The sequence below is a fragment of the Melanerpes formicivorus genome, unplaced genomic scaffold, assembly GCF_026170545.1.
Source record: "Melanerpes formicivorus ecotype bairdi unplaced genomic scaffold, bMelFor1.0.p_v2 SCAF_75, whole genome shotgun sequence".
Classification (NCBI taxonomy): Eukaryota; Metazoa; Chordata; class Aves; order Piciformes; family Picidae; genus Melanerpes; species Melanerpes formicivorus.
In genome coordinates this window covers 1,756,058-1,776,517 of record NW_027142427.1, presented here as the reverse complement: position 1 = coordinate 1,776,517, position 20,460 = coordinate 1,756,058, and the positions used below count along the sequence as shown (strand labels likewise).

The window sequence follows — 20,460 nt, the reverse complement described above, 5'->3', positions numbered from 1 at the left end:
CTGATACAGTAATGGTGTGTAAGTCAGGATTTTAATGAAATTGACTTCCAAGATAGTATGGTATATGGTAGCCATGGTAACTAACACTAATTACAATATGCTAAAATCTGCAGGAGAGTCAGGAGAGGAGAAAATGTAAGTTAATGTTTTTGTTTTCATAATTTAACAGTAGAATTCTTTTTTATTCTTCCCCCCCCCCACCCTTCCCCCTGTCACAGATTGCCTATGTGCCAGTTAGTCAATGATTTCCTCTTTTGGTTTTTTTTTTGGTTTTTTTCATTCTAAAAAAAGAAAATCTTTAAAAATAGTAGAGGCTGAACCACATTGTAATTTTGGGTTGTAAACTGAAAAACGCATAAATCTACTCACTGTTTCCATAGCAAGCTCATTCCCCGAGCAGAAATAGTTGAGGCAGCTTCCTGAAGTGTTCCCTGTAGGCTGCTGCTTTATCTGCTGAATACTGGTAGGCAATATCTCCATGGCTTTGTGGTCTTTGTGATCATGAAATCATGGAAGCAATAAGGTTGGAAAAGATCATCAAGTCCAACCTGTCACCCAAGACCTCATGTCTACTAAACCATGGCACCAAGTGCCACATCCAATCCCCTCTTCAACACATTCAGGGATGGTGACTCCAACACCTCCCTGGGCAGCCCATTCCAATGGCTAACAACTCTCTCTGTGAAGAACTTTCTCCTCACCTTGAGCTTAAACTTCCCCTGGTGCACTTTGAGACTGTATCACAGTATCACCAAGGTTGGAAGAGACCTCAAAGATCATCGAGTCCAACCTGTCACCCAAGACCTCATGACTAGACCATGGCACCAAGTGCCACGTCCAATCCTCTCTTGAACACCTCCAGGGACAGTGATTCCACCACCTCCCTGGGCAGCCCATTCCAATGACAAATAACTCTCTCAGTGAAGAACTTTCTCCTTACCTCGAGCCTAAACTTCCCCTGGTGCAGCTTCAGACTGTGTCCTCTTGTTCTGGTGCTGGTCATCATAAGGTTTTAGTCCCAATATAATTTTACAGTAAAATACAGACTGGTCAGGGCAGCCAGACTGCCACATTGTAGCTGTCATTGACATTGATGATCTTTAAATGAAGTTTTGAACTTTTAAACAAAGAAATAGATTTTATTCTAAATAGTTGACCAAAAAAAAAAAGCTATTTGTCACATTCAGACTCTTGAAAAATCGTTCCAGTAGTTGAATTTCATATGTAGATGTAGATTAAAGATTTAAAGGATAGCCTTTTAACATCCTGCTTGTTTTCAGGGTTTCTTCTTTTTAATTTAATGATAATAGTGTATTTGTTTCAGAAAGGATTGAGTTGTTCCACAATAGCTATAATCCTCTGTGTTTGACACATTCAGAGTATTGTACAAATACTAACAAAACTGCACAACCCTTCAGTGGGGTAAATGGGAGAGTAAGATGGAAAGGTTGAGTTATTCAAGGTCAGTATTTGAGTAAATATTGGATCCAGGATTAAAATTATCTTCAGTCTTGTGAAGAGCATGATTTCCTGTTTCTCAGCATATCTTCTCTCTGTGTGATCAGTCAACTCCACCAGTTTCTGCTACAACCAAGTACTCTTCTAATACCACTAAAAGTAAAATGGAAAGGAGAGGGTGCTGATGGAGAATAAAAGAACAATGATTATTTTTGCTGTAGTAGTTTTGAGCCATGTTGATTTTTTGGTTAATTACTTTTGAAGAGAGTTTGTCTCATCTTCTGAATTAAGAAGCAGATTTCATATTATTAACAGAAATTAAGAAGGAAGATGAATTTTAGTGTTCCTTGCAGCACAGGGCTGGCTTATGTCTGGGATGATAGTAAATTGGAGCAATCTGCTAGCAAATGAGCATGTGCAAAAAGTGGATTGTTGCAAAGTAGTTGAATGCCTTCATGTGCATTAGAAATTTGACCACAAGTGGGGGTCCAGATCAATAACTCTTGCTCCTAGCAGTATTAAACTGAATATCTCTGTTATTCCATTAGGGGAGATGTGGGGATTCAGACCTCAGCATTTGTTCTCTCAGTAGCTGGTGCACTAATTTGTTTTTTTGTGAGAGCAGCACATGCCCATGCCCTGTGAATTTGCCTGTTTTGTTGTTTGTTTGGGGTTTTTTTTACTGTATTGAATATTGATGAAGGAGAGCCAGTCTTGATGCATGACTTCGGGCAGAACTTATGAGGTAGAAGTTGATTATGTAATCTATCCTCTGCTTTTGTGGGAGTTTGGCTCCTCAATCTTTCTCTTCCTTCTTTAATGCCTCTGTACAAAACAGGTGTGGCTTTCTCTCCATCATCAGTGAAGAGCCTCAATTCAGGCTTCTGGCACATCATCTGTCTTCCTTCTCGTCTCTAAACCTGTCAAGCAGTAGTTTAAGACCTTTCTATCTTGCCTTTCCCCAATTTGATTAAGAATTATATTCACCCTGTTGCTTACTCTTAATTGAAATTCACTTCACAAGATTTAATAGCCTTTTTGTCCAGTTCCTCAAGAGCATGTCTTCACCTTCACGTGCTTATTGGCCCTGCCTGTCACCGCGTTACTTGGTATGTTGTTCCTCTCTGATTTCTTTGCTTATGCTTTTGCTCTGAAGATATTCTTTTAAGTCACTTGCTTGTGTGTTGTTGTTGTTTTCCTTCCAAGGAAATGCTGCAGAACTATTTAGTTCTTAAATTTTGGGGAGTGATACTATCCCAGACGATGGCAACTCTCAGTTCCACCTTTGTATTCCTAACTTCCTCATTTAGATTTGTTGTCAGCTTCCATTTCTGACATCCTTCAGCTTATGCTTAGTGTGCCCCAGTGCTTTTGATTTTCATAGTGGGAAGGGGGAATAGTCTTTTCTGTCATTCTGCACCCCAAGTCTTCTTGTCTCATATTTCACCTGCTTGTTGCTTACACTGGGCTTTGCCTTTCTGTCCAAATAAATATTCTTCATGTAGTGAATTCACCATGCCCTTTGATTATTTCTGAAATCCTTTTTTCACTGTCCTTCCACAGAGCTCTTCTCTACTCTGAGAGAAGGAAAGAAAAAAAGTATGAAATCATGCAGTAAATGATACAATCCAGTTCCTCAACAGCATGTGCCAGCACATGGTTGACCCTTCCTGTGCACATACTTCCTCCTTTTAGCGGCATCAAGTTTGGTGGCACCAGTCCTCTTCATATAACTTCTGCATTTTTACTGTTCTCTCTTTTCCTGTGTTGTCTGTTACTACCATTCTGAGTTGTCTCTTCTTTGCTAGTAGTCTTGATTTCATTGTACTACTAGCTTAGAGATGTTTTTATGAGATTAATTTTTTTTATCCTCTGTGTTCTGAATATTTTCAGAGCCTGCAGGACCACTAAATGTTCTGAAATCTGTTCTGTTCTTCCTGTAGAAATCCTTCTTCAATCTTTGCCTTAAATTAACTGAGAAAGTCATTAGCAATTTTTTCCTCCCAGTGTTTAAATAAACTAGATGGCTTTTTTTGTTGTTGTCGTTGCCATGCTGTTTACCTTCTCAGTCACTGCAATATTGATTATTGTTTGTTTGTGTTTAAGTGACACTTTAGGAATCTGTGCCCCGTTGTGCTTGGTGTGTGTATTTGCTTTGAAGCACCAAGTACACGTTTAGCTGTGGGTTTTTTCCATTGGTTCTAAGTGTCTCTTACTTAATGAACTGTAACTGATGTCCTACCTACTGAGGCAGGTGACATTACCTGCTCTGCGGAAGCAGCCTGGCTAAATCAGCAGCAAAGCCGATCAGTGCAGCAGTGTATGTGGAATCTTGTACAGGTGCTGTCCATATGTGTTGGGTATATGCCTGGAAATGGGAAGGGTGATGGTAAAATTTTTTCATCTGTCAGTGTATCATTTTTCATAGAGGGTGGAATTTTTTTGAAGGCTTAGGGGAAGGACGGATTTTGCTCAAGGTTCTTTGGTTTTGTTACTCTGAGATTTATAGCATTGCCAAGCCCCTTATTTGGACTGATCCCAGACCTGCCATCCCTCATCCATTTGGAGTGCAGTGCTCTCTTCGTATGTTTTTCCATCTTTTACTTAAAAGCTGGAAAAAATAAACCAGCATTTGAATATTTTGGAAGGCATTAGATTCCTCAGTCCTTACTTCTAAATTAAAAAGTAAGGAATGTTTTAAAGAGGCTTTGAGATTTCCATAGTTTTAGTCTGCATCCCATGACAGGGTTTTCAATTTTAAGCCCACAAAGGCATTTCTTCACTTGAGTTTAACCAACTCAGTTTTTGCCCTGCTGAAGTGACTTGGTCTGACTCAGTTCCCTGCCATAACAGATCTAAACCTTTTGGCCTGGATCCAGCCATTCTAACACTGAAATGAAAATGTGACTGAAGAAAACATTCCAGGGACACTTTATCCTTTTCTAGTTAATACAGATTCTCTAATGCAGGGCTGCTTTTTTGGCTTTTCCTTCTTTCTGCATTGCTGAGGCCAAATGTCTTCCCAGCCACTTGGAAATTTCTCAGCAGTTCACTTTCCTATTACTGCTCAAACAACCTTGGTAGGTAGCTGTATGGGAAGAGGCGCTATCATGTGCCCTATTACGTGCTCTTGAGCCCTTCAGTACCTTGTGGACTTGACTGGCAAGATCTCTCCAAATCTGACCTTTTGCTGGAGTACACTCATTCCAGCATGTTTCATACTGTATCTTGAATCACAAAACGCCATGTTCTCTGGTATTATGGCAACTGTGCACAAACCCAGTTTTTCCTAATTTATGTGTGTCTTCCAGAGTGTCAATGCTGTCCATTCATGTATCATGCTTCTGCCCAGTATATTTTGTTACAAGTACCATATTAGGTGTATTAAGTGCTAGTTCTCAGTAGCTAGTATCCATATGCAGGAAAAAACAGACGCAACTTTATGACAGTCTGATCATAGCCACCTAAGGAAAGGCACCACTTTTAACTTGTAGCAAGTTCTAAATGACTGGGAACGAAGTCCAGCTAAATTATTTGGGGCGCTGCAAAACGAGGCTTGTGAGCTACCTTTCTGCATGAGCCCTTCTTAGCATGTTCTGTAGCTTCAGGCTTTCAATTGCTGTTTGTTCAGCCATTTGCTTCATATCCTGGTTTGATTCTGGATCAAAATTGCCCATGTTTTGCTTTTTGCAGGATTCATTTGTACCTGTCTTTGTAGGCTGGCACAACAGTGGACATAAAATCTGTAAGAAGAACTGCTCTAAATGCACGTCCATGTTTCTCCTCTCTCTCCCTCCCACCCTTTCCCAAATGCTATTAATATTTACAGAGCAAGAGCCAGTACTCCAGCATTAGCCTCAAATTCAGAATGAGTTTTTTTTCTGGCTCTGTCTCTAACTAATGAAGAAGACAACAAAGGTTAGAAATGCCTTCTTTTTTTTATTATTTAAAAAAAAAAAGAAAACAAAAGGCCTTTTCACATCCACACACTGGACTAATTGTGTTAGGTGGAAATAGGCTTACAAAGAGCAGAGTATATGTAAAGAAAATACTGCATGTATTGTTGTTGGAAGGCAGAGGAATGTCAAATTATTTGCCTACTGACTGAACTTTAATTTACATAACTCATTTTCACCATTGTTTCTTCAAACGGTGTGTGAGGGGAAAAAACCTTACTGGTTCATGTACAGGATCTAAAAGTCAAATGAAGACATTAGCCAAACATGAAAGAGAACCTTGTTCATAGTTATACACTAATGTGTGCAGATGTACAAACTAAACATTTGTGAGGGGGTGTATAAACAAACTTATAACTTCAGTCCACCAGCGAAGTTTTGCAAACATAAATTTCAGAGGCAAACAGAGATTGGGAGGGAAGCAGAGAGAAGGACGAATTCAGCTGATTCGCCCTATTTTCATTGACCCCAAGCTAAGTATTTTCTTTAATTGCTGTAGTTCAGTGCATAATGTGTGCTTAACCTTTATAAACTGACTTAGAAACAAAAAGCCAAAATAAAAAGATAAATATTTCTGTTCTTCCAAATAGTTTTAACTTGTTTTATTCATTGGAAAGTATTTGCTGACTTCCACTACACTCTGCACGTGCACTTACTCTTCTATGACCCCTTCCCATGAGTGTGTCAAGTATTGCATTTCCCTGACCATGAGAAGGATGGCCAGTTTCTTTTTTTTCAGTTTGCATGGAGTTCTGGCTACTGGTGACCTCAGCTAGTTGCCAGCAGACAATTTTTGCAGCTATGTAATGTAATTGAATTGTGTTCATCTTGTGGTGAGGCCAAGGGTTATTTCAGAGCGCAGCAACTGAACTGCGTTCTTTAAGTGCAGGAGTTCATCTGCATGCTGTGGAAGGTGATTTGGCAAAACCATCCCAATAGGCTGTCTCTACAGTATGCATGTACTGCTCTTCCTCTAAGGAATTATGAGAATATTCCTTAACCAAGGTTTCCTCCAGATAGCCCAAAATGTATAGTCACAGAAAAAGGTTTGGATTTGGTATGGGTTTTTTTCTCATTTGGTATGGACTTACGTATTCTTAAATGTCTATCCTTTCAAGAAACTACCAATACCCATCAGTCTGTCCATTAGCCTGTAAATTTATGTTCTTTTCTAAGAAGGGCTCTCATTTTCTTCTTCTCTCTGACAGTAGAATTGGGTTACCTCACATTTGTGATGAACCTACATTTTCCAGAGAAATGAAAACCTAGGGCTTTATTTTTTTTCAAAACTGAAACAGTTGAATTGCCTTTTTGTTTTACTGGGATAAGCATCCCTGATGCTCTGGGGAATGGAGAATGATCTAAAATAAGCCTAGCTAGTTTTTGTTGTTTATCTGTTTCTTTTTACATCTGCCTTAGTATTTATTGCTACCATCTGCATTTCATTTCAGGTTGTCTAATGTCTTATTCTGCATGTTCTGTGCCTATTCTCTTTACATAGCCTTGGGCTGTAATATCACCATTTGCCTACAAGAGATCCATTTCTATCTGTAACAAAATGAATTGCATTCATCTGTGTAATTCATTTCTAATGAATGCTTTGCTCCTCATTAAACAGTGATTTACCTTTGTTTCCCTTTTGTGCACTGTCAACACTAACCATTTTGAAGTCCTGTGGAGAGATGCTAATTTGAGAAAACAAAAGTCAGTGCAACTAAGCACTCACAAATGCCATCCTCATTGGCACTTTCAAAAATATTCATGGGACACTTTGTGAAAAACAGTTTGCAGGTGGATAACATGATTCAAAATGTTTTCTTAATTGTAAGACTTCGGTATAGAATCATCATAGAATCAACCAGGTTGGAAAAGACCTCAGAGATCATCAAGTCCAACCTATTACCAAATACCTAACACCTCATGACAACTAAACTATGGCCTCAACTGCCACATCCAATCCTTTTTTGAACATCTCCAGGGACAGTGAATCCACCATCTCCCTGGGCAGCCCATTCCAATGACAAATTACTCTTTCTGGGAAGAACTTTCTACTCACCTCCAGCCTAAACTTCCCCTGGTGCAGCTTCAGACTGTGTCCTCTTGTTCTGGTGCTGGTTGCCTGGGAGAAGAGACCAGACCTCACCTGGCTACAACCTCCTTTCACGCAGTTGTAAAGAGCAGTAAGGTCTCCCCTGAGCTTCCTCTTCTCCAGGCTAAACAACCCCAGCTCCCTCAGCTGCTCCTCATAGGGCTTGTATTCGAGACCTCTCGCCAGCCTTGTTGCTGGCCTTGTGTTCTCTGGACACATTCAACTATCTCAATGTCCGTCTTAATCTGAGGAGCCTGGAAATACAAACACAACATTTCAGAGTTTAGGTGGATTGTTCCTTGTCAGTGGCTTGAACAGGTAGCTGAGCTTGTGAATCTTTTAAGACCTTAAGTGCTCTGCAAGACTTTTATAGATCACAGAAACGTTTAGAGGACTATACTCTTGATACCCCATCCCCTCTGCATTTTTTCAAGCATAGTAAAATATTTCAATCTTATTTTCAGAATAATGTTTTTAAATGCTTCGTTTTGAGAGGTGTTTCAGACTTGAAAATATTTCACTTAATTTTTTAACGAGATTCAAAGATTAGTGCAAGCATTTATTGGCTTTGAGTGCCTACAGAAAAGGGATTAGTACCATTAAGTAATGAAATAGGGGTCATGCAGTAATTTTGCTGCAGAATTTTGTAATGCCCTTTCAACCTTCCCCACAGCTTCCCCTTCTCCAGCCTTGCACTTTGCAAAACAGCAGAATCTGCTATGTGTGCAAATAGATCTAAACAGATCTGCCAGATGATGGTTAGAGCACAGGATGAATTTCCAAGTTTATTTTCTCTTTAAACTGAAGCAGAGTTTGAACTGCAACAGCAGATTATGAATATGAAAGCACTGTTGGTAAACAGAAATCAATACAGATGAGATTTAGGAAATAGTTCTATTCACAGCATTTGTATCTCACATTTTAGTGACAGTACAAGCTATTCATTAGTGCCTTTGATCCCTCCCATGGATTCAGCTTGGGATTTTAGTGTTTATTCTTTTGTTTGGGCAGATTGAAACTCTAGAATTGTCAGTGGGCATCAGTTGAGTTATGCCATGGATTAATTTGATCAGAGTATTATGAGGGGATTGAAGTATGGGCATTTGGATTTTTCTTTAGTTTTGCTATTTTTTTTTTTTTACTCATCTTGTCTAACTCATGTAGTATTTGGAAGTAAGAACACTGATTAATATAACAATTTTATTTTTAATATGCATTTTAGAGGACAAAACTGACCTTGAGAACAGTGTGATGCAGAAGAAAATTAAAATCCCCAAACTCTCTCTCAATCATGTAGAAGAAGCTGGGGAGGTTACAGATTATGGGGAAGAAGATGCGGAGCTTAGACACAGTAAGGTACTGAAGTTCTTTCCTTTTTTCTCCCTTTTCTTTTATTTTTTTTTCTCCTTTTTTTCTTATTTTTCCCTGGGGTGGAGAGGGAAGTGTTTTGGTTATGTACAGATGTCATAGTTTAAGAGTTCCAGGCCCGCTTTCGATCCCTTTAAAACACTGTTTGTTAGAATGGGGTCAGATTCTGTCAGAGGCGGGTTATGGGTTTTCAAAACCTGATTCACATGCAGTCGAACATTTTCCTGTTTATACTGTCTGTACTGTTTAATTACCATTTGAGATTTTTGGAACAATGCTCTTACAGTTTGGCCCAGAGTGCTTTAAAAGTCAGTCGTTACATGAATGTTGAGCAGCTGTTCTTGGTGGCCCTCGTGACCTATTCCGCTCTGCTTTTTGGGAACTGGAAGGGACGCACTTGAGATTTCCCAGCTTCAGCAGTGGGTGAGAAGGGAGGTTGACAGGACTGCATCCCTGCCTTCTAACTGCCAACTGCCCTTTTAAGTCCAGACACCAGAAACCCACTATGTAAATGTGTTTATTTTTTTATATCAAATGATTTCTTTAAAAGTCTGCCAGCCTTGAGAATAAAATACTGCTCTGTGGTTTCATGTGTTTTGCAGCTGAGAGAATTACACCAGTAGGTTTCTTTATGGTGGGCCAGCAAATTTGTAGTTTTTACTTCTTTATGTTTGAACATGCATGAAGCCGACATAACAGCAAATAATCTCATTTTCTGCCACGTTAATTATGTGTGTTGTGATATGGAAGCTGATAGTGTCAGCTTCTTGTCTCTAACCTGTGAGCTACATGTGCTTTCTTTGGAGTTACTTGGAAGTTCGAATGCGTTTTCCATGTCCGCCTGATAAAACTTACTACCTTTTACCCATACTGTCACATTTTAATACCACTGTTCAGGGCCCAGGAAAGACATGTGCTTGGTTTGTGCAGATGACTCAAGGCAAGTTTCTGTTGAGTTCAAAGGACAAGAAGCCTCTGTAATGCAGTACTAATACTGAAGAAATCAGCTGATGAGAGAGATGTGGTTGGATGATGCATTCTGTCTCAAACTTCTGTATTTTCGTTTCCCTTTCAGTGTTTGCTGTTAGTCTTAACTCAGTCACTTTCATCAGGCATTGGGGTGAATGTACTAGAGAAATAGTCAGAGAAGGTTTTGTTTCCCAAAGTATAGGAAGGACAAGCACTCTGTTCACAGAACAGCTTTTTACGGTATGCCACTTTCAGCTCTGATGTTGTTGGAGGTAACAAATGCAGCGCATTCTTTGTCTTACCAGACAATCAACTGATGTCGGAAATCTGTATGTTAACCTTAAACCTAGGAAAAGAAATCCGGATCTACATTTTGTCTACAAACAAATTAATTACCTTTATATATGGAATCAAGTGGCCTATGTACACTGAGTTTGCAAGCATTGCAGAAAGGCAGGCCTCTAACTGCCTTGGAAGTTTGTATGTGCATTGAGCTAAACCATGTGTTCGTGACAGTTATGATGTATGTCCATAAGAATCTGTTAGGCAAATAGCTTTCACAGGCGGACTTTGTCTTGGTTTCTTTGGAAAACAAGGATATTAACAGATCCCAAGTTTGTAGAAGTTTAATGTTACTACATCTTACTGCTCTCCTAATTTTATTTTATTGTTTAATTTTTGTTTTTATTGTAACATGCAGAGACAAGATGGAAGGAAACAAAGTGAAGGTACACACAAAAGCATTGAAGCAGTTGTTGCTCGCCTCGAAAAACAGAATGGAATGAGTCTCAGTAGTACTTCCAGCCCTGAAGAGGTTTTTATGGAGGCTTCAGAAGGCATGAACAATATGGACGATGCTGTAGTTCCTCGGATTCTGTATGAAGAATTGCTGAGGAGTTACCAACAGCAACAGGAAGAAATGAGACACATTCAACAGGAGCTTGAGAGAACGCGGCGACAGCTTGTGCAACAGGCGAAGAAGCTAAAGGAGTATGGGGCACTCGTGTCAGAAATGAAAGAGCTCAGAGACTTGAACAGGAGACTCCAGGATGTACTGCTTCTAAGACTAGGTAGTGGTAAGTGCCGGACTTAAATGGGACTAGTTTTAATGAATTTTGCAAGTGTGATCAATAGTAACGGAAGCATATTTGAAGAATAGCAGTGGTTGTTAAACTGGACATTGAATGTTAAAAGGGTTTCCTCCTATGGCTGTACAACGTGTCGAATTTGTATGCTATGTATGTCTGGGTTTTTCTTTAATGATAGTAGAGGTCTTTGTGCCGGTATGGTTGAATCAGAGTTCCATTTTAAGCAGCTGTATTTTAAAGAGTCTTTGACCTTCCAGTATATGCTGACAAAAGATAATAAAGCATCATCTTCAGAATATACCAATATGTTCCAGTTCAAAGAGAAAAAAGAAAAAGAAGAATGAAAAGGTAGTGGAATGACTATTTGGGCTAAAACTATTTTATTCTTTTCAGTTAGGGGTTTTGGTTTTTGTTATGTAAGCGATTGTGTTACCTTCCGTTTTCTGCCCCCTCTTCCCATTAGTAACTCATTAGAATGTGATATACTCCTGAACCTCATAGCAGTGGCTTTAAACAGCCATGCTATTTGAACAAAGAATGGATGGTTAAAGAATCAATTAAAAAAAGTTTTACATTAGTGTCCCTTTGATCAACATTTGTTAACAAATGCAGGTTTGTGTAATTTGGGTTTGAAATTTAAATACCATGAGTCAACTTCTCCTTTATTTTGGTTTATAAGAATTATTTAACCATTATGTTGGAATAAATGGGAAAAAAGAAATAATAATAAAAAGTTCATCCTTTTCATTGAAGATGGTACTCTTGGAATACCTTCAAATATCTTACCAATTTTGCATTCATTTGCTGTTAGAGTGTGGTACTGCGTGTTGAAGACTTGCTCGGTGACCGAAACTCGGTTGAAATTTGTGCATCCAAACTTAGCATGCTGTTTCTTATGTCTGCCTTTGTGTATCTGAAAACTTAATTTTTGCATGTAAATTGGATATTGGCCCTTCTACCTGACTGAGAACGAGTGCATGCAATTTGCATGTGGGTCTGAGCTACCTTCACATACAAACCTGAACCCAAGAGCATGTGCCTGTGTTGTAGCATGTGTTAAGGTGTGCCCGCAAGTTTGGCGCCAGGTTCTCGAAGCAGCATCTGATGGTTTAAACCGGGTGTTTGATTGTGAATGCTCATCATTGTTACACTGTGCATAATTAAAATGTCATTACTTATTATAAACATTCTACTTAACTTTCTTAATAAAATTAAATAGGCAAGGTTTCCACAGTCTGAAAAACATGATGTGGTTGGCAGGAGATTCCACTGAGCTTTCTAAAATTTTCCTTGGATGGAAAGATGTTTCTTCATCTGCAAGTAGTTAGCTGGAATTTATGTGATTGGAGCACCAGCCAGATGTTAGCAGGCAATGGGGCTGAACAGCATAAAATACCAATTTACTTGGTAGACTTGACAGCAATTTGAGTGGTGAGACCAGCAATGAAATGAAGACAGCTTCTGAATTGTCTCATTTCTTTCACTGTAAGGAAGAAGGGATGCATATTTTTGCTTAAGTCAAATCAAGAAGTCTTGGAAGAAGAAAAAAGAAAGGAAGGGGGGTGGAAGAAAAGGGGAAAAAAAGAAAGAAAAATAAAAAAATCCTAAAGGGAAAAACTTGCTGGTAAAAATGCTGAATCTTCTCTGGGCTTGAACTTCTTTTGTATCGGTCTGGCACCTGCTTTACAACTGCAAATAAATCTCGATTGTGTTGAACACAAGTTCTTTTAATTTAATCGCATACCTGGACAAATGTGAACTATAGTTAACCTCCAGAAAATTCCCTTGTTGTTGTTACTTGCATGGAAAGTCTCGTGGATTACAAAGGTAGAATTTGGTCCCATCGGCAGAAGTTGTGTGTTTCTTCAGACTCAGTGTATTAACTGCTGATAACTCTTGGTTTCCCTGAGGCCTCATTCACAGTAGAGAAAGAACCAGATTCTAGAAAGATCAGTACAAAATCCATGAGTGATTAGAAAGGGAAACATCTTCAGAAAATTATAAATTGGAGAGTCTGATGACAGTATGAAAAAGTGCTCTGCTTTTAATCAAGAAACAGATATGTCAAAACTTCTTTAGCCCTCCTTACTTTTCCAGCTTATAAATGAGATAGGTTTGGATATCTGAAGAAGCCATGAAAATTGTTCAGAAAATAGATTATGTCCTGAATTCATCTTCAGTTGTTGCAGTGCTCTCTTAAACACGGAGTTTTGAATTACATGTAATTTATGTTACACTGCACTTCTAGCAGGGTGGACTTAATGCAAACTAATTGCAATGCTGTTTCACCTTAGAGACTTCTGATTTCTTTGCATGAGATGACAGCTGTTTTGTGCTGATGAATTGCAGCTGTGGGAAATGCGTGCCTGTTGCCATTTTAAACTTGCAGATCAAATATAGCACAGCCTCTTGAGCTAACATGCAGTCAAGTATTTGGTCTCCTAATTTCCCATCAATGTGTTTATATCAGTGATAAGTCACTGTATTCTGCTTTAAACCCAGGCCTTCATCTCTGCCACAAAACTTGAGCCACTCTTGTGGGAAGAGTGAGGTTCTTAATGTTCCACATGGTGACTTTGAATTGCTCTTTGTTTTAGAAGAGCCTTGAAAGCAGATGTGGCAAATGACAGTAGTGAAATCAGTACTGATCCATGAGGATACACTGAAGCTGCTTTTATGATTTTAATACAGTGTTTTCCCACAGACTCTGCCAGGCATTTGATGGAGGGCTTTAGGGACCAGATCAGTGGGGGAACATGATCACTGTCCTGAAAAGAGGTTACTGTATCCCTCATCTGAGCTCCTGGAGGAATGTGTGTATCCAAAGCATCTCTTCCTTTACCTACTTCAGGATCAGGAAGCGCTGCAATAGTAGGCCATTGCAGTTTATCTTTGTTCTGTTGTGCCTGAAATCACACTAATTTACCTTGTTTTTATCAATAGAGTAAGGTGATTTGGGGAATTAAATTACTGAGTCGTTCCCTATAGGCCCAACTTTAAATAGTCCTTGATTGCAAAGGATAACAATTTCAATAACTTCTTAAAAAATTCATTGCCTCCAGGGTGAGATCTGTGCGGTTTACTATGGTTGTATGTGGTCAGAAGTAGCAAAGTTCTTTCAAGAATAATGTTTGGGTGTTGTTTGCTCCCTGATAAACACTGCAGTACTGTATTGCTAAGATTAGTATTGCTCTGAAGTAAGTGAGTATGTTCACTTTCATTCAGAAACATCCATTCATGAACACATGCACAGCCCCCAAAGTGGTTATTTTTAATCCCAGTTTAATTCCAGCGATACAGTTTACAGTGTCTTAAGACTGAGACTAGGATAGGGAAGATGACATACTGTTTGTGTTTTGCCACGTGTGAGGAACTACTATTATTCAGCTTTTCTGGATTTGGCTGGCTTTTTGATGTAAATGAAGTCCAAGTTTTCAATCAAGTACAGGTATGGAAAGTACCATATATGCCAAATGTCACTGCATCTCAGACTATATTGTTCTTTTCATTCAGATTCTGGTAGACCTTGTGGAAGAGCAGTTTGCTGCTTACAAATGTGTATTGACCACTTTAATCGTTATTTTGGCCTATTTACTGATTTTTGAGTCTCATGTGATGGTGGTGAAATGAAGCCTTCTCCCCATTCATCCTGCATACAAAGTTACTGGCCTCTTGGATATTTTGGAAACTTTACAGTCAACAGGAGAAAGATTTTTTTGCAGTAAAAGATTTGTTTCTTTTTTGTATTCTGAAGAATCACTTTTTTTTTCTTTTCTTTTTGTGATCCTTCTTACATAAGTGAAGCCTTTAGATAGTGGTATAGGTATTTTGTTAACATACTCAACATCTTTGAACTAAAATGCAGAGTGTGGAAGCTAAAGAGAGAGAAAACTGGTGGAGCATGGTGCATGGTAAATTGGGCACACAAGTCCTGTTAGCAGTAAGGCAACAATGCAGGTTGTATGTCTAACTCAAAACATGCCAGGTTCAAAGTATGGTCTTCAGCAGCTGAGGAAAGTAGCTGTGAAGACTACTTGGTTAGAGGCAGGTTTCTGTCTGGGAAGAAGAAAAAGAAAAACAAACAAACAAGGATATTTTAAAGGCTCTCTGTTGGTCATGTCTAAGCAATCAGTAAAGCATGAATTGTGATTGACTCTATTCCTGACCTCTTAGAGCTTTGGCTATTGTGGTCTTTGATCAGCTGTTTTTCTTGGCAAATGCTGGAAACCAAATCCCAGCTGTGTCCATATATGACATAAACAAAACAGTGTAAGACTTCTAATACTGGGAGCAGTGGCAGACATAGTCAAGCTGTGCTGCCATGCAGCAAGACTTAGACAGGTTGGAATGCTGAGCAGAAGAGAACTCCCTGAAATTCAGCAAGGGAAAGTGTAGAGTCCTTCACCTGGGGAGGAATAACCCCATGAGCCTGTACAGGTTAAGGGTTGACCTGTTGGAAAGCAGCTCTGTGGTGAAGGACCTGGGAGTCCTGGTGGACAGCTACCATGAGCCATCAGTGTGCTCGAATGACCAAGAAGGCCAGTGCTGTCCTGAAGTGCATTAAAAAGAGTGTGACTAGCAGGTCATGGGAGGTTCTCTTCCCCATCTCTTCTGCCTTGCTGAGACCACATCTGAAGTATTGTGTCTGGTTTTGGGCTCCCCTGTTCAAGAGACAGGGAACTACTGGAGGAAGTCTGATGGAGAGTTGCAAAGATGATTAGAGGATGGGAGCATCTCTCTCGGATGGAAAGACTGAGACCTGGGACTGTGTAGCCCGGACAGAACTGAGGCTGAATCTTAACAATGATTATTAGTATCTGCAGGACAGGTGTATAGAGGATGGGACCAGCTGGTGCCCAGTGAATAGGAGAAGAGGCAGTGGGCACAAGCTAGGACAAAGGAAGTTCCTCCTGAACATAAAGATAAACTTTACTTTGAAGGTGACAGAGCACTGGAATGGCCCAGTCTGCCCACAGAGCTTGTAGAGTTTACTTTCAAAACCCTCCTGGACCCATTCCTGTGCAACCTCATCGAGATGAACCTACTTTAGCTGTGGAGTTGGACTGGGTGATCCCCAGAGGGCCCTTCCAACCCCTACCATTCTGTGATTCTGTAGTTGGAAACCAGTGAAAGTGTTTAAACTGAGATAAAGATTTCCTTCAAGGAAGAAGGTGGTTGTACTTAGGTGTCTTCCTCAAAGTGACTTTCAAAGTCTAAGAGAACTCGGAATAGCACTTTGTTGAAGAATATGTTCTTAAAATAGCAGCTAAAAAAGGAATTTCCTAAAATTCTCAGTGGCAATTACACTGGCAATGACATCACTACATCTGCTTGTTCAGGTGTGCCTCCACTGAGATGTGTGCAAGTGCTGCATGGTTTAATCAGTCCAGGTCTTTCTTCCGGTCTGAATCAGTTTAAGAGTCTCGGGTTTAGAAAGTGTAGTTTGTCTTGGCTATACCACTGTATATGCATAATACTAGAGGTGCTTATTAATATTACTCTGAAATTATAATGCAAACAATGTGGGGGTTGTGATTTCTGTATTTGTGCTGTTCATGGAGTGCATGTGGCTTTTAAGACACTCTTGTAAGTGGCACTGCAGTATAGGATTATTTGAGTTGCCAAGACAACTTTTAGTTGTTGCTGAGTGTCAAATGGTCCTCAGCTGAGAACATTTAGCTTGCTGTGTAGGTGTAGAATAAGCTATAGGATAAATGTCAGATTCTGACAGTAGAGGAAATGCTGCTATCACTGTATAATAATCTCTAAATGAAACTGCACGAAGTAGGAGGCATGAATGCTTTGCTTGTTCCAGGTACAGGAACTATTTAAGATACGTGACTTAAGGCATGAATTCTGGTGCCAGCTGGACTTGCAGAGTTAGATCAATTCAGGGCTTGGACTGTGTGCTGCACAAACACTGAGGAGGGATGCTGAACCATGGCGGTGACCTGATTACTGAATTGTCATTTGTTGAAGATGTCAGAGTTGGGCTACAGAGTGCTGCAGCGCTCTCAGCACCAGCCTGGCACAATGTAGTTCGTACAAGTGGGTGAGTGTATCCTTTTAGTTCTTGAAGGTGGCTGGTTACCGTGGTGTCCAGGGTCTAAGCTGGCAGCCTTGCTGTGATAATGAACCACCATCCCTACGTGGAACTTAAGTGACTGCTGGAGCTTTTCATGATCCTAGAGAGACATCAAGAGACAACGATAGGCTTGGGATGGTAGCCTGTTCCTAGACTTCTGGTGTAACTCCTGCAATGAATGGAATGATGCAATCCAGTTCACAAATTGTTTGATTTTGTTCTTCTGTCTTTTTAGGAACACTTTACAAATTCAATCTAGGAAAGAAAAGTTGATGAATGATGACATAATTATCCTCCTTTGAAGCTTCAGACGTGTGCTTAGTAGTATTCTGTTGTTTAATCTTTGCTGAATTTTTGTTGATGCCTTTAAAAATAAAAACCAGTGTGTTGGATGGATTGGACAATTCCAATTCTAATTTATGTCATTTTTGTTTTTTAACTCTGGCTACTCTTTCCAGGCATGATTCTTCAGCACAAGTGGCCTAAGCCTGTTGTTTATAGCACTTCTGCAGATCCTCACCATTTCTTAAAGCATCTCTATAGATGTAGAGAGATTCCAAATTTCTCTAAAATGTGTCATTCTCTGTGGATAATTAATGTAATTATCCCAGTAAATTCTTCAGCTTTCTATGGAACTATATAGTGGTTAGTAGTTGAAGAATTATTATTGTTGCTTTAGGTTTATTGTTTCAGTGTCATTTTAGCATAATGTCCGTAGTGTACACTGAAGCAATCTTACCCCTGTCTGTAACTGTTCATGTGCTTTAAGAATAAAATTAGACATTTAAATTGAAATGAAACTCTGCCAGTTTTATAAAGCACAATTACTTACCTTGCATTTATTTAATGATCAGAAGTAGGATTTGGGGTTAGACTCTTGCTAACTTTAAAATGGATATGGTTAATGTTATTTTATGCTAACCATGGGTGATGAAGTGATTGATTTCATGTTCTGTGGGATAGCAGACAGCTCTCTTTTCTTAACTGTCTAGGACCTGCCATTGAGCTTGAAAAAGTAAAAGCAGAATCAGTTGAGCCTGAACCTGAGGTACAGAAGACCTTCAGTGAAGAAGCAAATACATCAACGTACTTTCCTGCCCCTGTTCCAGTAATGGACAAGTATATTCTCGAGAATGGAAAGGTATTTTAAATTCAATGTAGCATGAATAATTTGTGAATGTCCATCAGATGGTTTATCTTGTGGAATTTTCCTTATATTGGGGTTTTGCACAATAACAGCTTATCCAGAATTCCTCAGTTTTCGTAAGGGTCTACTATTATGCTGAGGAAAATTATGAACTCACAGAATTATGGAGAGCAGAGAAAATTATCCTCAGTGATGAGTGCTTTGAATGCTGTGCCACACAAAGAATATAATTATTAAATATACATGCACAAGGAAATTGGTGATGTACCTAAACCCACTAAATGCAGACCAAAGTCAGTAACTCAACATTGTTGAGTTTCAGTAGCCTAGTTAGTAGAAAATTTTGTTTCTTAATGTTCTTCCATGTTTTTAATGAGTTGAACGGCAGAGAAGCCTTCATGTTTGACTGGATTGGAATCCAGCAGATAATTACGAACTCTGGAATGAAAATGGGCTGCTTTGAATCTGGTATGAGCGTTGCCACTGAATTGAGCTGATACAGGGCTGTTTTCTAGACACTTCTATAAAGTTGATGAAATACCATCCAGCTAGTTTTCAGGACCTGATAGGGTTACAAACTTCAGCACGTTTAACACATTGTCTGCTCATCAACCAAGGCCTGCTTTTATAGCTGTTGCCATTATCATTAAGTGAACATTTTTTATCTCTTTTTACAAAACTCTATGTCCTTCAGAAGTGTCTATGCAAAACCTGTTTCTTAGGATATGTGTGTGTCTGGTACTGTGATCAAAGAACCTTTAAGGAGCAAGCATCCATTTCAGCTTTGGCATGCAGTGGGATTACTGATGGAACAGCACGAAATACTGCATTTTCAGATTTGTGTTACAAGATTGACTGCACAAGTGTCTGTCATTCTTGAAGATGAATTTGACATAATTGTTGAGGACAAAATGTGTGTGGAAAATAGTACCATCTTGGCAGTTTGACAGGCTTTTGGTTCAGATAGCTTTTTTTCCCTAATATATATATAACGTATGTCATTTGCTTGTATATTTTGTGTATATTTGTGCAATGAAAACTTGTCATGTAGTACTTGGAGAGTTTGGTTTACTTTTTTTCCCTCCCTCCCCTCTTCTTTTTCTTTTTTTTTTCTCCCTCTTTTTCTCCTGCTTAAGGTCTGTGGGATTTGTACACAGCTTTTCCTGCATCTTTATTTCATCTGCCAGCTTGGCACTTTTGTTGCTGAAATTTTCTCTGCCTTTACAGCTATTAATATCTCTTTAACATTCTTTTTTTTGTAGTTTTGGTTTTTCTTGTAAGTTTGCCTAGTTACTGGGGCTTCAGCCAGCTCAGATGCCACAAGTGTGAACTAAGAGTGTATTTAGAGTGTGGGTTTTTTTTTTTTCCAGTATTTCTTATTTTTGCCTTTTCTCATTATTCCTTTATTGACATGCACCACTCCAGTAGCTGAAACACCTTTTCAGAAATCTTGCCTTTTGTGGCATTGGATTTCATCTTAGTAGGATTCTTTCAAAGCAGATAAATCTCTCCCCTCCAGAGGGAGAACAGTTGCTGAAAAAGAGCCTGTGGCATTCATTTATCAAAGAGGAAGGGGGTGGTGGGGCTGGGGGATGGGAAGAAGAAGGGAAAAAAAGTTCATCAGCTGAGATATATTTTAGATATGTTGCATGTGTTAGCACAGTTATGATGGTGAGCATTGGTGTGAATTTGCTGTTTCTGTTGCATTGTGCTTGAAGGTTTACCCTGCAGTCTCTGAAACTGGGGTAAAGTTCCCGTAGATATCAGCAAGCCACGGGTCTGGCTTGTGGGGCATCTCTTCCAGCAAGAAGGAAATGGCTTCTGAATCTGGAATACAGTAAACTTCCTGTAGCTTTGGGATTGATAGGAAACAGTACTGAGCCTATTATACAGAAAGGTAAACTGAGACATGGACAGATTAAATTCCTTGCCTTAAGAGTGCTAGAAATAGAAAATGGGAGACATAAGATTTCTGTGTTTGTGGCTGGCTGTCACGTAGTCGCTGTTACCGTAGGTGTTTCATACCAGTGATAACTTCTTTAATAAATGAAGCATGTTCAGAGGAGAGATGATCTGTCTGAAACATAAATATTAAAAATGCTTGCTGTAACTTGTTTTCTTTTAAGGAACTTAATGAATAATGTAGTATCTTAAGAGCCTAAAGAGTCTTCAGCAAAGACGAACTGATTTTGGCAGAGGGGAATCAGATTTGTGATCAAATACAATCAGTCTTCCCAACTAATGTAAGACAGACATTCAAAATCTGGCATGTCACAATATTTGTAATCTTTGTTTTCTAA

General features: G+C 39.3%; 1 protein-coding gene across 6 annotated transcripts in view; it reads left to right on the top strand.

Moving 5' to 3' along the window:
- Positions 1 to 20,460, top strand: part of BEND5 (BEN domain containing 5) — a 1,094,864-nt gene that overhangs the window by 631,887 nt on the left and 442,517 nt on the right. For 2 of the 6 annotated variants that reach the window (XM_068163843.1, XM_068163847.1), the window contains 3 exons: positions 8,726 to 8,859; positions 10,541 to 10,916; positions 18,006 to 18,154. The exons of 2 other annotated variants lie outside the window; for them this stretch is intronic. In XM_068163843.1, coding sequence (XP_068019944.1) covers positions 8,726 to 8,859; positions 10,541 to 10,916; positions 18,006 to 18,154 — 659 coding nt within the window. The remainder of the gene's footprint in view (positions 1 to 8,725; positions 8,860 to 10,540; positions 10,917 to 18,005; positions 18,155 to 20,460) is intronic. 2 more of the 6 variants (XM_068163844.1, XM_068163848.1) reach the window with 2 other exon arrangements.